Source organism: Pecten maximus, chromosome 4 (genome assembly GCF_902652985.1).
Source record: "Pecten maximus chromosome 4, xPecMax1.1, whole genome shotgun sequence".
Taxonomy (NCBI): domain Eukaryota; kingdom Metazoa; phylum Mollusca; class Bivalvia; order Pectinida; family Pectinidae; genus Pecten; species Pecten maximus.
This window is the reverse complement of record NC_047018.1, coordinates 25,100,604-25,119,761: the sequence shown is the minus strand read 5'-3', so window position 1 is coordinate 25,119,761 and position 19,158 is coordinate 25,100,604. Positions and strand designations below refer to the sequence as shown.

At 37.7% G+C, this 19,158-nt stretch overlaps 1 protein-coding gene across 2 annotated transcripts in view; it reads left to right on the top strand.

Moving 5' to 3' along the window:
- The first annotated feature begins 2,958 nt into the window (after positions 1–2,958).
- LOC117325593 (polypyrimidine tract-binding protein 3-like) overlaps positions 2,959–19,158 on the top strand; it is a 141,404-nt gene continuing 125,204 nt past the window's right edge. The window contains exon 1 of one of the 2 annotated variants that reach the window (XM_033881936.1): positions 2,959–3,018. Coding sequence is in view for 1 of the 2 variants with exons in the window: in XM_033881935.1 (XP_033737826.1) it covers positions 3,037–3,044 (8 nt within the window). In the remaining variant the exon portion in view is untranslated. Of the gene's footprint in view, positions 3,045–19,158 lie in introns of both variants that reach the window. The other variant, XM_033881935.1, reaches the window with a different exon arrangement.

Sequence of the window (19,158 nt, the reverse complement as noted above, 5' to 3'; positions counted from 1 at the left end):
CAGGTATCTAACACAGGTGTCCAGTGGCACTGTCCATTAACGTCAGAGTATTGGAGCGCCATTATAACGTCACAGTATTGGGCGCCATTATAACGTCACTATATTGGGTCGCCATTACAACTTCACTGTTCAATATCCTCTATATATTGGGGCGACAGAGTAACGTCACTGTATATTGGAGCGACAGATTAATGTCACTGTGTTGGGTCGCCATTATAACTTAACTGTATTTGGGCGACAGAGTAACGTCATTGTATTGGGGCGGCATTACAACTTCGTTGTGTTAGACGACAGATTAACGTCGCTGTATTGCGGTGCGGCATTGTAAAGTTATTGTATTGGGGATACATTGCTGAAGTAACGTCATAGGGCGACATTGTTGACGTAACGTCACTGTATTAGGACGGCATTGTTGACGTAACGTCACTGTATTAGGACGGCATTGTTGACGTAACGTCATTGTATTAGGGCGGCATTGTTGACGTAACGTCATTGTATTAGGACGGCATTGTTGACGTAACGTCATTGTATTAGGACGGCATTGTTGACGTAACGTCAATGTATTAGGACGGCATTGTTGACGTAACGTCATTGTATTAGGACGGCATTGTTGACGTAACGTCACTGTATTAGGACGGTATTGTTGACGTAACGTCACTGTATTAGGACGGCATTGTTGACGTAACGTCACTGTATTAGGACGGCATTGTTGACGTAACGTCATTGTATTAGGACGGCATTGTTGACGTAACGTCACTGTATTAGGACGGCATTGTTGACGTAACGTCACTGTATTAGGACGGCATTGTTGACGTAACGGCATTGTATTAGGACGGCATTGTTGACGTAACGTCACTGTATTAGGACGGCATTGTTGACGTAATGTCACTGTATTAGGACGGCATTGTTGACGTAACGTCACTGTATTAGGACGGCATTGTTGACGTAACGTCACTGTATTAGGACGGTATTGTTGACGTAACGTCATTGTATTAGGACGGCATTGTTGACGTAACGTCAATGTATTAGGACGGCATTGTTGACGTAACGTCATTGTATTAGGACGGCATTGTTGACGTAACGTCATTGTATTAGGGCGGCATTGTTGACGTAACGTCACTGTATTAGGACGGCATTGTTGACGTAACGTCACTGTATTAGGACGGTATTGTTGACGTAACGTCACTGTATTAGGACGGCATTGTTGACGTAACGTCAATGTCTTAGGGCGGCATTGTATTAGGACGGCATTGTTGACGTAACGTCACTGTATTAGGACGGCATTGTTGACGTAATGTCACTGTATTAGGACGGCATTGTTGACGTAACGTCACTGTATTAGGACGGCATTGTTGACGTAACGTCACTGTATTAGGACGGTATTGTTGACGTAACGTCACTGTATTAGGACGGCATTGTTGACGTAACGTCATTGTATTAGGACGGCATTGTTGACGTAACGTCATTGTATTAGGACGGCATTGTTGACGTAACGTCATTGTATTAGGGCGGCATTGTTGACGTAACGTCACTGTATTAGGACGGCATTGTTGACGTAACGTCACTGTATTAGGACGGTATTGTTGACGTAACGTCACTGTATTAGGACGGCATTGTTGACGTAACGTCAATGTCTTAGGGCGGCATTGTTGACGTAATGTCACTGTATTAGGACGGCATTGTTGACGTAACGTCACTGTATTAGGACGGCATTGTTGACGTAACGTCACTGTATTAGGACGGCATTGTTGACGTAACGTCAATGTCTTAGGACGGCATTGTTGACGTAACGTCACTGTATTAGGACGGCATTGTTGACGTAACGTCACTGTATTAGGACGGCATTGTTGACGTAACGTCACTGTATTAGGACGGCATTGTTGACGTAACGTCAATGTCTTAGGACGGCATTGTTGACGTAACGGCAATGTATTAGGACGGTATTGTTGACGTAACGTCAATGTATTAGGACGGCATTGTTGACGTAACGTCAATGTCTTAGGACGGCATTGTTGACGTAACGTCAATGTATTAGGACGGCATTGTTGACGTAACGTCAATGTCTTAGGGCGGCATTGTTGACGTAATGTCACTGTATTAGGACGGAATTGTTGACGTAACGTCACTGTATTATGGCAACATTGTTAACATAACGACATTGTTGACGTGACATATAAGTTCACATGATCGAAATAAAATCGGCATTTAATTTAAGATTTAAACGTGTCATCACATTGTTTGATACTTCTCGTAAAATATGTATTCAAGTCGACATGCAGTCGTAGTCTAGTTTGGCTATAGATTAATCATTTCATGTGACGAGGGAATCCTGATATGACGTACAATGTATGATGCTCGGCTTTTCTATATTACTAATTAGAGGTAGATCTAGCACTAAGTAATTAAGCGGTATTATTAAACGTTTAGTTTATATCACCAATTTATTGTAGTGTCCAAAATTGTGATACACAATGAAGCACTGATCGAATTGGTAATATATCAGCAGAGACCTATATTAATAGTATATAAGTCTCTGATATCACCAAGTTTGTTTTGTACATCACCAAATATCATTTGTGATATAGGCACCTATAGTCCAATATTATTATTATGGTGAATAACCAGCTAGTTTTGACATCACAAAATGATTATTATGATTTTAGGCCTGGACTAATTGCTTCAACAAATAAACACAGACTACATAAGAGCTAGTGCACTCTCTTTTTCGTAGGTCTCTGCTTAACACGTTTGATGTGTACGGTCTTCCATACAAAGCGGTGAAACGTCATCATTTTCTGTTTCCGGTGATATATATTTATTTTGTTTTATATAATTTTACCAATAAATTAATCAAGTCAGCCAGAATATTTTAAAATAAATAATCAAATATTTCAAAATAAAAAATCCCATATTTTGGCGAAGAGTTCATATTCATGTAATGTGATTTGCTGTGAATTTTACCGCCATTTTGAACCTGAAAGGAAACGCAAGCACAAGACGTCATTGTTTTGTACTCAAGTGAGTCGTTGTTGTACTATGGACGGGTAAGCTGTTTGATCGGCTAAACTGTTTGTCATATGTCGTATATATGAATTGTAATCACCTGTTGTCATTTAAAATCCACTCATTAACATCGTACAATGCATGTCCAGCTGAATGAAGGCATCTTGTCTGAAACTGAAAGTCGCATGGTTCAGTCATTTTAGGTGTTTCGGGATGTTTATTGAAGGCTGTCACTTTAAAGTCAGGAATATAAGTTATGGGAAGGTTCACTTTCTGGCTCTGAAATCGAATTATAGCTGTCAATTAATTTAAAATGGTGAAATATATAAAAGACTGGAAGCGAAACAAGGAAGCAAAAAACGTAAACATCTGCATCCTCGTTCACGTTATCTGCGTCGTTTGTGTGTTTACAGGAGTTTTAGAAAAAAACTATGTATGAGAATTCGGTGTGATTTGTTTCCATTACTCTTTCAAACATTGAGTTAATTTAAAAAAGAATAATGTTAAGAATATTATAAAGAATCTATAAAATTTTAACTCCATGATGGTGTATAATACACAAACCGGATGCTTAAACACCATGGTGTTTTTGCCCACGTGTGTGTGATAAATTAGAATCAAATACTTCTATCTCTTATCCGTTTAAAATCTGTGATCTGTTACAAGTACCTTTAATGTTTAATTATAGTTATATATATGTGATTAGGTACTTCAACATGTTCTAAAGCCAAATGTAATATTTAATCGAATGTGCTCCCAACAAAATAATGATATTACATAACTGTTATTTGTTGCATTTTAATGTCATTTATGATTTCATAAATGAACGTCTCTGGTCCAACCCGAACTGTTTGGATCACAAAATGAAAATGGCCCAGGGCTCCCATAACTTAAATGTTGTCCTTTTCCATTATAAATCACATACTACATAATAAGGTCACCTGAAACAGATTGACCTATATTCTAATCAGCTTTTGTGCATCATCAGTTATCAACAGTTTACATTTTCAGCTTCTCTGAAACCCATGCACCAATTTCAATAAAACTTTGCGGAAACCTTCTATGGTGAAATGACAACCAAAATTGTAAACTATATATAGCTTCACAATCCAGAGACCTGATGGTCGTGCAAAGAAGGGATCAAATTTATTAAAATTTAAAAAATCTTCTCAAGACCCTGATATAGTAGAATCAAATACTCTAAATTCATGGATGGAAGGGTATACGGGTGCTTTACTAACTTTAGAATTCCATAATCCTGCTTGTCAGTGGCAAGGCAGGCATATGCAATAGGATGAAAACTTATCCCTGGTCAACCTACATGTAGCTGATAAACAGATAAAGATGATGGCAGCATCCTTATATAATGACATTTGATTTCATTAATACTTTATTGATTGATTTAATTTACAGGTAATACCAACATGAATGTTACAACTAAGTATTGACTATATATACTTACATGAATGTTACAACTAAATATTGACTTAATCTTACAGGTAATACCTACATGAATGTTACAACTACTGCCCTGCAGGTAGGGCTTAAGAATTGTACCCGCTGCCCCCATTGCATGATCGTAAGAGGCGACTAAATTTGGGATCTTATCTTTTCTCTTCTTTCTTAAACATGAAAATATTGCCGATAACAGAATCAACTATGACCACCATGTATATCGTTCATGACCTTCAATTTAATTTAGTCATATGCCTCTAATTAATATATAAAATTTCAGAAATATTTGGAAATATGATATTTCATTACAAATCATACAATACTTAATTAACAAGTATATTATCTTTAAAACATTAAATTGATAGAAATCTTCATGAAATATTATCAAAAACATCTGCAAACTACTTTCTCCATGTTATCATTTCCGCAACCACCTTAAATCATGTGATTAAAAAGTAAAAAAAAATGTCAAAGTACCCCCCCTGTTCACCTGTTGGCTAATCAAAAGGTATTTACATTGTATTCCATGCGTGGTATCAATTGAAAGATTAAATACATATTCAAATGATGCCTTGGTAGTTGAATAACACCTGTCTATTGTGGTAGAAATTGCATCACTTGTTCCTATTTACCAGTCTATGGTATTGTCAATAGTGCTGGGTTCTTGATGTCAGAATCGTATTATATTGCAATATTACACATTGAATTGTGTTGTCATATATGTATTCAGTGTATTGTAGAAGCTTGTTTGCAATGTGTTCTATTATAAATATGTGATAGCCAAATGGTTTCTTTTACCAAAGTAAAATGGTACCATGCAGTCACTTTCAGGCCGTTAATGGGCCCCATTCCCAATTGAAATTATTTCATATTTAAGCCAAATTCCCTAAATTTGCGGTTTACTCCTGAAAAAAACTTTCCTAATTCACCAATTTTCTTCCCAAAATAGAACAAAAACGCCCTTTCACAAACCAGCGAGAAAAGGTCCTGAGAAAGCGAAAACATTCGCATAAAAGAAAATAAGAAGCAAACAATGAAAACGAAAAAAGAACATTTAATTAATCATGGACAAATTTTTGAAGAATATATTTACAATAAAAACAAACAAAATATCTGTATATATTGCATTGTTATAATAGTATATAATGAAATTATGTAAACAATGTAAAAAAAAAATCTGGGAAGTAGAAATACAATCTGGACAAGAAAATTTTAGAAGAGCACTTAAAAGCACAAAATGAATCTGGTAAAACATCAGTCTGAAAGTAACTGTCTGGTAGAACATCAGTCTGAAAGTGACTGTCTGGTAAAACATCAGACTGAAAGTGACTGACTGGTAAAACATCAGTCTGAAAGTGACTGACTGGTAAAAACATCAGTCTGAAAGTAACTGCCATGTAAAACATCAGACTGAATGTGACTGCCTGGTAAAACATCAGACTGAAAGTGACTGCCTGGTAAAACATCGGAGTGAAAGTGACTGACTGGTAAAACGTCAGACTGAAAGTGACTGCCTAGTAAAACATCAGACTGAAAGTGACTGCCTAGTAAAACATCAGACTGAAAGTGACTGCCTGGTAAAAGGTCAGACTGAAAGTGACTGTCTGGTAAAATAGAGTGAAAGTGACTGCACGGTAAAACATCAGAGTGAAAGTGACTGCCTAGTAAAACATCAGACTGAAAGTGACTGCCTAGTAAAACATCGGACTGAAAGTGACTGACTGGTAAAATAGAGTGAAAGTGACTGCACGGTAAAACATCAGAGTGAAAGTGACTGCCTAGTAAAACATCAGACTGAAAGTGACTGTCTGGTAAAATAGAGTGAAAGTGACTGCACGGTAAAACATCAGAGTGAAAGTGACTGCCTAGTAAAACATCAGACTGAAAGTGACTGCCTAGTAAAACATCGGACTGAAAGTGACTGCCTGGTAAAACAGAGTGAAAGTGACTGCCTGGTAAAACATCAGTCTGAAAGTGACTGACTGGTAAAACATCAGACTGAAAGTGACTGTCTGGTAAAACGTCAGACTGAAAGTGACTGCCAAGTAAAACATCAGACTGAAAGTGACTGTCTGGTAAAACATTAGACTGAAAGTGACTCACTGAAAGTGACTGCCTGGTAAAACGTCAGATTGAAAGTGACTGTCTGGTAAAACATCAGACTGAAAGTGACTCACTGAAAGTGACTGCCTGGTAAAACATCAGACTGAAAGTGACTGCCTGGTAAAACATCAGACTGAAAGTAACTGCCTGGTAAAACATCAGAGTGAAAGTGACTGCCTGGTAAAACATCAGACTGAAAGTGACTGCCTGGTAAAACAGACTGAAAGTGACTGCTTGGTAAAACATCAGATTGAAAGTGACTGCCTGGTAAAACATCAGACTGAAAGTGACTGCCTGGTAAAACATCAGATTGAAAGTGACTGTCTGGTAAAACATCAGACTGAAAGTGACTGCTTGGTAAAACATCAGATTGAAAGTGACTGCCTGGTAAAACATCAGACTGAAAGTGACTGCTTGGTAAAACATCAGATTGAAAGTGACTGCCTGGTAAAACATCAGACTGAAAGTGACTGTCTGGTAAAACATCAGAGTGAAAGTGACTGCCTGGTAAAACATCAGATTGAAAGTGACTGCCTGGTAAAACATCAGACTGAAAGTGACTGCCTGGTAAAACATCAGATTGAAAGTGACTGCCTGGTAAAACATCAGAGTGAAAGTGACTGCCTGGTAAAACATCAGATTGAAAGTGACTGCCTGGTAAAACAGAGTGAAAGTGACTGCCTGGTAAAACATCAGACTGAAAGTGACTGACTGGTAAAACATCAGACTGAAAGTGACTGCCTGGTAAAACATCAGACTGAAAGTGACTGCCTGGTAAAACATCAGAGTGAAAGTGACTGCTTGGTAAAACATCAGATTGAAAGTGACTGCCTGGTAAAACATTAGACTGAAAGTGACTGTCTGGTAAAACATCAGAGTGAAAGTGACTGCCTGGTAAAACATCAGATTGAAAGTGACTGCCTGGTAAAACATCAGAGTGAAAGTGACTGCCTGTTAAAACATCAGACTGAAAGTGACTGCCTGGTAAAACATCAGAGTGAAAGTGACTGCTTGGTAAAACATTAGACTGAAAGTGACTGCTTGGTAAAACATCAGATTGGAAGTGACTGACTGGTAAAACATCAGAGTGAAAGTGACTGCCTGGTAAAACATCAGATTGAAAGTGACTGTCTGGTAAAACATCAGACTGAAAGTGACTGACTGGTAAAACATCAGACTGAAAGTTACTGCCAAGTAAAACATCAGACTGAAAGTGACTGACTGGTAAAACATCAGACTGAAAGTGACTGTCCAGTAAAACAGACTGAAAGTGACTGCCAAGTAAAACATCAGACTGAAAGTGACTGACTGGTAAAACATCAGACTGAAAGTGACTGCCTGGTAAAACATCAGACTGAAAGTGACTGTCTGGTAAAACAGACTGAAAGTGACTGCCAAGTAAAACATCAGACTGAAAGTGACTGACTGGTAAAACATCAGACTGAAAGTGACTGCCAAGTAAAACATCAGACTGAAAGTGACTGCCTGGTAAAACATCAGACTGAAAGTGACTGCCTGGTAAAACATCAGACTGAAAGTGACTGCCTGGTAAAACATCAGACTGAAAGTGACCTCCAAGTAAAACATCAGACTGAAAGTGACTGCCTGGTAAAACATCAGACGGAAAGTGACTGCCCAGTAAAACAGAGTGAAAGTGACTGCCTGGATAAACATTAGACTGAAAGTGACTGCCTGGTAAAACATCAGACTGAAAGTAACTGCCAAGTAAAACATCAGACTGAAAGTGACTGTCTGGTAAAACATTAGACTGAAAGTGACTGACTGGTAAAACGTCAGATTGAAAGTGACTGTCTGGTAAAACATTAGACTGAAAGTGACTGCCTGGTAAAACATCAGACTGAAAGTGACTGCCTGGTAAAACATCAGACTGAAAGTAACTGCCAAGTAAAACATTAGACTGAAAGTGACTGCTTGGTAAAACATCAGACTGAAAGTGACTGCTTGGTAAAACATCAGACTGAAAGTGACTGTCTGGTAAAACATCAGACTGAAAGTGACTGCTTGGTAAAACATCAGACTGAAAGTGACTGTCTGGTAAAACATTAGACTGAAAGTGACTGACTGGTAAAACATTAGACTGAAAGTGACTGTCTGTTAAAACAGACTGAAAGTGACTGTCTGGTAAAACATCGGAGTGAAAGTGACTGCCTGGTAAAACATCGGAGTGAAAGTGACTGCTTGGTAAAACATCAGACTGAAAGTGACTGCCTGGTAAAACATCAGACTGAAATTAAAGTGACTGCCCAGTGAAACATCAGACTGAAATTAAAGTGACTGCCTGGTAAAACAGACTGAAAGTGACTGCCTGGTAAAACATCGGAGTGAAAGTGACTGCCTGGTAAAACATCGGAGTGAAAGTGACTGTCTGGTAAAACGTCAGATTGAAAGTGACTGACTGGTAAAACATCAGACTGAAAGTGACTGCTTGGTAAAACATCAGACTGAAAGTGACTGCCTGGTAAAACATCGGAGTGAAAGTGACTGTCTGGTAAAACATCAGACTGAAAGTGACTGACTGGTAAAACGTCAGACTGAAAGTGACTGCCTAGTAAAACATTAGACTGAAAGTGACTGACTGGTAAAACGTCAGACTGAAAGTGACTGTCTGGTAAAACATCAGACTGAAAGTGACTGTCTGGTAAAACGTCAGACTGAAAGTGACTGCCTGGTAAAACATTAGACTGAAAGTGACTGACTAGTAAAACATCAGACTGAATGTGACTGCCTGGTAAAACATCAGACTGAAAGTGACTGCCTGGTAAAACATCAGACTGAAAGTAACTGCCAAGTAAAACATTAGACTGAAAGTGACTGCTTGGTAAAACATCAGACTGAAAGTGACTGCTTGGTAAAACATCAGACTGAAAGTGACTGCTTGGTAAAACATCAGACTGAAAGTGACTGTCTGGTAAAACATTAGACTGAAAGTGACTGACTGGTAAAACATTAGACTGAAAGTGACTGTCTGTTAAAACAGACTGAAAGTGACTGTCTGGTAAAACATCGGAGTGAAAGTGACTGCCTGGTAAAACATCGGAGTGAAAGTGACTGACTGGTAAAACATCAGACTGAAAGTGACTGCTTGGTAAAACATCAGACTGAAAGTGACTGCCTGGTAAAACATCAGACTGAAATTAAAGTGACTGCCCAGTGAAACATCAGACTGAAATTAAAGTGACTGCCTGGTAAAACAGACTGAAAGTGACTGCCTGGTAAAACATCGGAGTGAAAGTGACTGCCTGGTAAAACATCGGAGTGAAAGTGACTGTCTGGTAAAACGTCAGATTGAAAGTGACTGACTGGTAAAACATCAGACTGAAAGTGACTGCTTGGTAAAACATCAGACTGAAAGTGACTGCCTGGTAAAACATCGGAGTGAAAGTGACTGTCTGGTAAAACATCAGACTGAAAGTGACTGACTGGTAAAACGTCAGACTGAAAGTGACTGCCTAGTAAAACATTAGACTGAAAATGACTGACTGGTAAAACGTCAGACTGAAAGTGACTGTCTGGTAAAACATCAGACTGAAAGTGACTGTCTGGTAAAACGTCAGACTGAAAGTGACTGCCTGGTAAAACATTAGACTGAAAGTGACTGACTAGTAAAACATCAGACTGAATGTGACTGCCTGGTAAAACATCAGACTGAAAGTGACTGCCTGGTAAAACATCAGACTGAAATTAAAGTGACTGCCTGGTAAAACAGACTGAAAGTGACTGCCTGGTAAAACATCGGAGTGAAAGTGACTACCTGGTAAAACATCCGAGTGAAAGTGACTGTCTGGTAAAACGTCAGATTGAAAGTGACTGACTGGTAAAACATCAGACTGAAAGTGACTGCTTGGTAAAACATCAGACTGAAAGTGACTGCCTGGTAAAACATCAGACTGAAAGTGACTGACTGGTAAAACATCAGACTGAAAGTGACTGCTTGGTAAAACATCAGACTGAAAGTGACTGCCTGGTAAAACATCAGACTGAAAGTGACTGACTAGTAAAACATCAGACTGAATGTGACTGCCTGGTAAAACATCAGACTGAAAGTGACTGCCTGGTAAAACATCAGACTGAAATTAAAGTGACTGCCTGGTAAAACAGACTGAAAGTGACTGCCTGGTAAAACATCGGAGTGAAAGTGACTACCTGGTAAAACATCCGAGTGAAAGTGACTGTCTGGTAAAACGTCAGATTGAAAGTGACTGACTGGTAAAACATCAGACTGAAAGTGACTGCTTGGTAAAACATCAGACTGAAAGTGACTGCCTGGTAAAACATCAGACTGAAAGTGACTGACTGGTAAAACATCAGACTGAAAGTGACTGCTTGGTAAAACATCAGACTGAAAGTGACTGCCTGGTAAAACATCAGACTGAAAGTGACTGACTGGTAAAACATCAGACTGAAAGTGACTGCCTGGTAAAACATCAGACTGAAAGTGACTGCCTGGTAAAACATCAGACTGAAAGTGACTGACTGGTAAAACATCAGACTGAAAGTGACTGCCTGGTAAAACAGCAGACTGAAAGTGACTGCCTGGTAAAACATCAGACTGAAAGTGACTGCTTGGTAAAACATCAGACTGAAAGTGACTGCCTGGTAAAACATCAGACTGAAAGTGACTGACTGGTAAAACGTCAGACTGAAAGTGACTGACTGGTAAAACATTAGACTGAAAGTGACTGACTGGTAAAACGTCAGACTGAAAGTGACTGTCTGGTAAAACATCAGACTGAAAGTGACTGTCTGGTAAAACGTCAGACTGAAAGTGACTGCCTGGTAAAACATCAGACTGAATGTGACTGCCTGGTAAAACATCAGACTGAAAGTGACTGCCTGGTAAAACATCAGACTGAAATTAAAGTGACTGCCCAGTGAAACATCAGACTGAAATTAAAGTGACTGCCTGGTAAAACAGACTGAAAGTGACTGCCTGGTAAAACATCAGAGTGAAAGTGACTGTCTGGTAAAACGTCAGATTGAAAGTGACTGACTGGTAAAACATCAGACTGAAAGTGACTGCTTGGTAAAACATCAGACTGAAAGTGACTGCCTGGTAAAACATCGGAGTGAAAGTGACTGTCTGGTAAAACATCAGACTGAAAGTGACTGACTGGTAAAACATCAGAGTGAAAGTGACTGTCTGGTAAAACATCGGAGTGAAAGTGACTGACTGGTAAAACATCAGACTGAAAGTGACTGACTGGTAAAACGTCAGACTGAAAGTGACTGCCTAGTAAAACATTAGACTGAAAGTGACTGACTGGTAAAACGTCAGACTGAAAGTGACTGTCTGGTAAAACGTCAGACTGAAAGTGACTGACTAGTAAAACATCAGATTGAAAGTGACTGTCTGGTAAAACATCAGACTGAAAGTGACTGCCTGGTAAAACATCAGACTGAAAGTGACTGCCCAGTAAATATCAGACTGAAAGTGACTGACTGGTAAAACATTAGACTGAAAGTGACTGACTGGTAAAACGTCAGATTGAAAGTGACTGACTGGTAAAACGTCAGATTGAAAGTGACTGCCTGGTAAAACGTCAGATTGAAAGTGACTGCCTAGTAAAACATTAGACTGAAAGTGACTGACTGGTAAAACATCAGACTGAAAGTAACTGACTGGTAAAACGTCAGACTGAAAGTGACTGACTGGTAAAACATTAGACTGAAAGTGACTGCCAAGTAAAACATTAGACTGAAAGTGACTGACTGGTAAAACGTCAGACTGAAAGTGACTGACTGGTAAAACATCAGACTGAAAGTGACTGACTGGTAAAACGTCAGATTGAAAGTGACTGTCTGGTAAAACATCAGACTGAAAGTGACTGCACGGTAAAACGTCAGACTGAAAGTGACTGCCTGGTAAAACATCAGACTGAAAGTGACTGCCTGGTAAAACATCAGACTGAAAGTGACTGACTGGTAAAACATCAGACTGAAAGTGACTGTCTGGTAAAACATCAGACTGAAAGTGACTGTCTGGTAAAACATCAGACTGAAAGTGACTGCCTGGTAAAACATCAGACTGAAAGTGACTGACTGGTAAAACATCAGACTGAAAGTGACTGCCCGGTTAAACATCAGACTGAAAGTGACTGCCTAGTAAAACATCGGAGTGAAAGTGACTGCCCGGTTAAACATCAGACTGAAAGTGACTGCCTAGTAAAACATCGGAGTGAAAGTGACTGCCTGGTAAAACATCAGACTGAAAGTGACTGCCCAGTTAAAACAAACATGGAATATAAAGCAGAAACTAGCAGAATGCTATTTTCTTTGTACAATTATTTGTTCCGCTTTCACACTTTCCATATCTTTAACAGCCAATGCCGCCCTATTTGATATAGGAAAGTGTTTTGTGGCAAATAATTAGTAATTTAGTGTGATTAGTGACTGAAACATTTAAATGGGATCATTAATTACCTTAATTGTAAGTACATACTAGTACCATTGTCATCAAGTGTATTGAATCTTTCTTTCTGCCCAGATTTCATGACAAATTGAGCAGTGTCAAATAGAGTTCATAAGCTAAAAGTCAATTGGCAGTAAAACAAATAATTAACTAGAGATCTTTAAATAGCTGAAGTAAGTTTAGTTCAACCCAAATGGTTATTTGTAATAATATGTCAAATTTTAACAACACGACATATAAAAGTGTAATATTGTTAGCAATAAAGCCTGATAAAGGTGACTACATCTCAAGTATTTCTTTATCTTAACAATGGTTAATTATGTAAAGTTTAAAAACATATATTTCAATATTCAAATGTTTTCTATTAATCCTGTAAATGTCATTTATACAATGGATAGAAATTGTAACTTTGGTTATAAGCAATTCCTTGAAATTCTTTGGTTTCAATTAAATTGTACGAATGCAAGTCGTGTATTTGAGTGATTGCAGTCAAGGTTGGGAATAAGCTGGATGGTTTGACCTTGGCTGGGGCTCCTATTGTTCATCACACCTTCGATCATTAATGCTATCACAAATCTGGGACACGACAGTTCAATGTTTGTCCTTGCTTCAAACTATCAATCACCATCTGAGGTTGGTGCCGACAAATGTGTGTAATTGTAAGGCGCTGTGTGCTACAAGACTGGGCGTCTCCTGAATTTTCTTCTGATTGTAGTGATTTACATAAAGTGCTTACACTGGTTAGTCCTGTTTTCTAAATTTTCTCATTTGAAGCCATTTACATGTTGTTTACACCCCAATTTGCTGTTGTAAATTGTTGGCGTTGCATGAAACGTTAACAAATATTGCATCAAATTAGAAATGTGACATATTCCAAACCATGCATGGAGCTAAACCATGCCAGTTGCCTTTAATTTGAATGAATAAATTTGACCAACTCAAGGATGATAACTCAGTTTCTGCTGTGAAATTCAATACATATATTTATTACATTTTTACCAGTGAAATATCAAAAATTATTCATTCTATAAAAGTGATATTTTTCATTTTTTCAATCATATTTTTAGTGAAAAATATCACTTTTGCTGATTTTACCAATCAAATTAATGATTAGAAAATACCAAAATAATTGACCAATCAGAAAGCCCGACATATATGTCAGCACCTGGACAGGGGAAACTACTTTTTTTGTTTACAAATTATCGCTGTAGGCCTAGTTAGCATACGGGGTAGGGTTTTCGTTGATAAAAAATGTAATAAACAGAATATCTAACAGTGTCTTCAGTAATACCAAATATATTTCACGAGTGGGGCTAATATTTTGATATTTTTCACGAGTGCGCAGGTTAGATATCCTCTATATATTATATTGATATTTTTACGTACACAACTTGATAAGGACATGGCCATTTACATTGGTGTCACATAAGTTTTCTTTACTACAGATACTGAGAAAGTTTCTAGTAGTGCTAATTTAAAAGAAAATTACTTGTAACATGTTTTTAATAAAACTATCATTAACAGATATACATTTGAGACCTTTGATCTACTATGTATTTATTTTTAGCTCATAATTTAATGAACACCAGGCGCATAGCTGGTCCCTTGATTAAGTGGATTCACGAGCGCCGTAGGCGCGAGTCCGAAAGTTTTGAAAGTTTTGAATATATTAATGGAGGTCAAACTGAAAGTCGATGGTCCGGGTTTTTCGTCAGTAAACTTTAATCTTCATTTCTGTTCCGGATGTGTCATTGTCACTATATGGTTCTACTATGTATACAAGGTGCAATTAACTTCATATTGATACAATTTTTTTTATTATTTTTTATGAAAAATTAAGTGGATTCACCTGCGTACCCGCGTACAGGAAGCTACGCGCCTGAACACTGGAGTGTCCATATCAAAAGCTACTTCTCCCGGATTGCTTCTTATCCAAAGGAGTTTGAGGTTAATATAGACAGCCAATATTTTCACATATATACTGGATATACTTTTATCTTATCAGTTGTATATAAATAGTTCCTGGACATGATTATTTTTTAGTCAGAAAAACATACTTGTGTACTGTAAACTGATAAAAAGTAGAAATTGATGGAGATTGTATATTAGTAAAGTTAATGGCCGAATCTGGCAGGCTAATAATTACTAAACCATTTCCGTGTAGTTGTACATGTACTACTAAGTTGTAGAAATATGATCTCTGTGAAAACTGTGAAGAGAACTAAACCAGATTGTTCATAATGAATATTTCATGGCAGTTTTCTCCTTTCTCATTACCATGTTATGGTGAATGCTTTCCTGAAAAAAACACACATACTTTGATCTTGTTTGAACCAATACTGCAAGTGGAAACATGTTTGTTCTGAAGATAGAGATTTAGAAAAAAATATATATATATTGATCTGCTACAAAGTCTAGGAAAGATTGGCCTTTTACTGTACAGTGTAGATCAGAGTTGATAATAGCTGTGTTTATGGCTTTTGTGACTGTGTATTGTTTATTGTATACCATCATTGGGTAACTGGCATTGGGACTGGCATTGGGACTGACGTGTAATTGATGAAACACAAACTTAACCGACCTCTTTACCCTGAAAGACTGCGGTTCCAGATGAATCAATACGTAAAGTAGGACTTGTATACATATATTTATGTCTCAAGGTGACTAAAGCTACTGCCATTATTTCTCTTGGGCCAAATTGTTATGGGTTTAATTTTCCCATCAATAGACTTTATTCAAACATCCCGCATTTGAATGGGTGCATTTGTACATGAATAGGTTATATTGATAGTATTATGTTTTTGGAAAATTACAACCCGTCATTTATCTTCAGTTTTGTACCTGTTGCCTTGGATTACCTGCCTTTTATTGTAATGTTTGCACCTTGTCTTCAATGGTTATCCTTGTTGCTGTTTAAGTTTCGTATCGGACTCCCTTCGACTTGAAATCAATTATCCTATATAGTTCACATTTGAACTATTTAATTTGGATTTAACAGGACTGGTTTATCATGTCGTTTCTGTACTATTACAATTTTAGTTGCAGTATAGAGATGCATACCCAATAGAACTGGTGTGAAGTAATTTGAAAATGATAATTATACCAATTCAATATTGAGAAAATGAAGGCAAGTCTGTTCACAGAATCACTCCCGTTATGCCCTAGGTTTCATAGTTTTGCCTTTTTAGGAGAAGCCTCGTTGATGCAAACAGTCTTTCGATGAACAGATTTTCCTGTCTTAAGCGAATGTGTAAACAGCTTGAAGCATTGGCCAATCAGGCAATAGCTGAAGAGAACAAGAGGTACAGGTAGGCAAGACCCATTATTCAGACAGGACTGTTTTGTGTTTGGTGAGTCAAATGAAATTTCAAAAAGTGTTTTACCTCTACCTGTTTACAAAGTTTTACGTTTTATGTTTTTTAAATGCATGCTGAATTGGTATTCAAAGGAAATATCAAAAAAATATTTTGGGAGGTTGCAAAAAATCTTTAAAAGAAAAATGTTTGCTTCATAGTTGGTGACGGTTTTAGTTTTTGTTATTGTTCATATTTTTCTTCAATGAAAAAAAGGTTGCAGATTTGTCTCCTTTTATTGAAGGATTTGTGTCTGTTGACCTTTTCATACTTGTCTTGGTTTCCTTATATTCTGTTCTACAGTTTCTATTAAGCTCACCTGGCACTGGACGCCTGAGAGCGATGCAAAGTGACAGGATGACCTATTGCCATCGTACATTTTTCACATTTTTGAACTGCTTTTCAAGTTCCATCTGTATTATATTGAAATCTAACTTGTGTGAAATGATCCTGAGATGGTCCTGACCAAGAGTTATTTTTCAGGTCGGTCTAAAATCAAAGATGGCACTTTTCAAACTTCGTCTCAATTTCCACCAGTGCTATCCAGATATATCTTTCCTGAAATGATTGTTTTTGAGATTGGTCAGAGGTCAAAATTGGTCACCATCTTGAAAAACACATTTTAAAGTTCTTTTTTTAGCCCACCATCATCAGATGGTGGGCTGTTCAAATCGCCCTGCGTCCGTGGTCCGTCCGTCCGTCCGTCCCTCCGTCCCTCCGTCCGTAAACAATTCTTGTTATCGCTATTTCTCAGAAAGTACTGAAGGGATCTTTCTCAAATTTCATATGTAGGTTCCCCTTGGTGCCTAGTTATGCATATTGCGTTTTGAGACCAATCAGAAAACAAAATGGCCGACAGGCTGCCATCTTGGATTTTGACAATTGAAGTTTGTTATCGCTATTTCTGAGAAAGTACTGAAGGGATCTTTCTCAAATTTCATATGAAGGTTCCCCTTGGTACTTAGTTATGCATATTGCGTTTTGAGACCAATCGGAAAACAACATGGCCGACAGGCAGCCATCTTGGATTTTGACAATTGAAGTTTGTTACCACTATTTCTAAGAAAGTACTGAATGGATCTTTCTGAAATTTCATATGTAGGTTTCCCTTGGTGCCTAGTTATGCATATTGCGTTTTGAGACCAATCCGAAAACAACATGGCCGACAGGCAGCCATCTTGGATTTTGACAATTGAAGTTTGTTATCGCTATTTCTGAGAAAGTACTGAATGGATCTTTCTCAAATTGCATATGTAAGTTTCCCTTGGTGCCTAGTTATGCATATTGCGTTTTGAGACCAATCGGATAACAACATGGCCGACAGGCAGCCATCATGGATTTTGACAATTTAAGTTTGTTATCACTATTTCTGAGAAAGTACTGAATGGATCTTTCTGAAATTTCATATGTAGGTTCCCCTTGGTGCCTAGTTATGCATATTGCGTTTTGAGACCAATCAGAAAACAACATGGCCGACAGACCGCCATCTTGGATTTTAACAATTGAAGTTTGTTATCTCTATTTCTCAAAGTACTGAATGGATCAAATTTCATAAGTAGGTTCCCCTTAGTCCCTTGTATTGCATTTTTGGACCAGTCTGTCCTGAAAACAACCTGGCAAACAAACAGCCATTATCGTTAAATCTCAAATTTCTTATATAGCTAGGATTCCCTTGTTTGAAAAGTACTGGAGGGATGTCTCAATTTGCACAGATTAGTAAAATGAAGGGAAAAGTAGAGAAAAGATCAATCTGACATGGAACCTATGAAGATCATTCAATGGTGGGCGCCAAGATCCCTCTGGGATCTCTTGTTAATTCCATCTGGTCCTGAGATTCAGCTCAAATTTGCCTGAAATGATCCGGTGATGGTTCTGACCAAGTGTTATTTTTAGGGTTGGTTCAAAATCCAAGATTGCCACCATGGCAAACCGTACCATTATACTTCCATATGTATACAACAGTGGTACTTGGGTTTTTACGGCTATTAAGCCCCATGGGCCTCTTGTTCAATTATGTTATATATAAATATTTATTGCATTTTTGCCAGTGAAATATAGAAATTTATCAAACTAATAAAACTTATATTTTCACTGCAGCGATGAGCAGTGAAAATATAAGATTTTGCAGTGAAAATAAGTTTTGCAGTGAAAATATAAGTTTTCCGTTTTTAACCAATCGGAGCAGACCTTTGTATTCACCTCGTTGAAACTTGCCGATTTTTCCAACCGAAGCGGAGATAGATAAATTGGTTATTTTGCTGTATTTCTGAAATTTTCAGACTAGTTTTTAACAAAATACTCACTTTACGTTAGCTATTCATGGACAGGTTCTCCTATTACAACAGAAAACGCTTGAATTGCTTTGATTAGTCCTTTCAAAATGGCGCCGTCAAGTTGACGTGGAGTAACGTCACAAAGAGACGACATCATTACTGATTCCCACACTTTTTGACACTATCAATTTTCGATGTTTTCAATTTTGTTTTTAAGTTAATGATACGCAATAAAAAGAAAATTGAATGGTTTCCCGTTAAATATAACATACTCGAATGACACACTCTACACACTCGAATGACAGAATATTTCTATATTTTTCTCTCGTGCTTCGCACTCGTGAAAATATCGATATTCTGTCATACCCGTGAAATATATGTTTTATTAAACGAGAAACCATTCAATATCCTCTATATATTGCAATTAATTAACCAATATTGCGATTAATTGTAATTTATTGCAGTAAATAAGGAAATGATCAAAAAAATATTAATCAGAATAACACCTGTCACCTTTTCAAATGGAGTGTCACGGAATAAT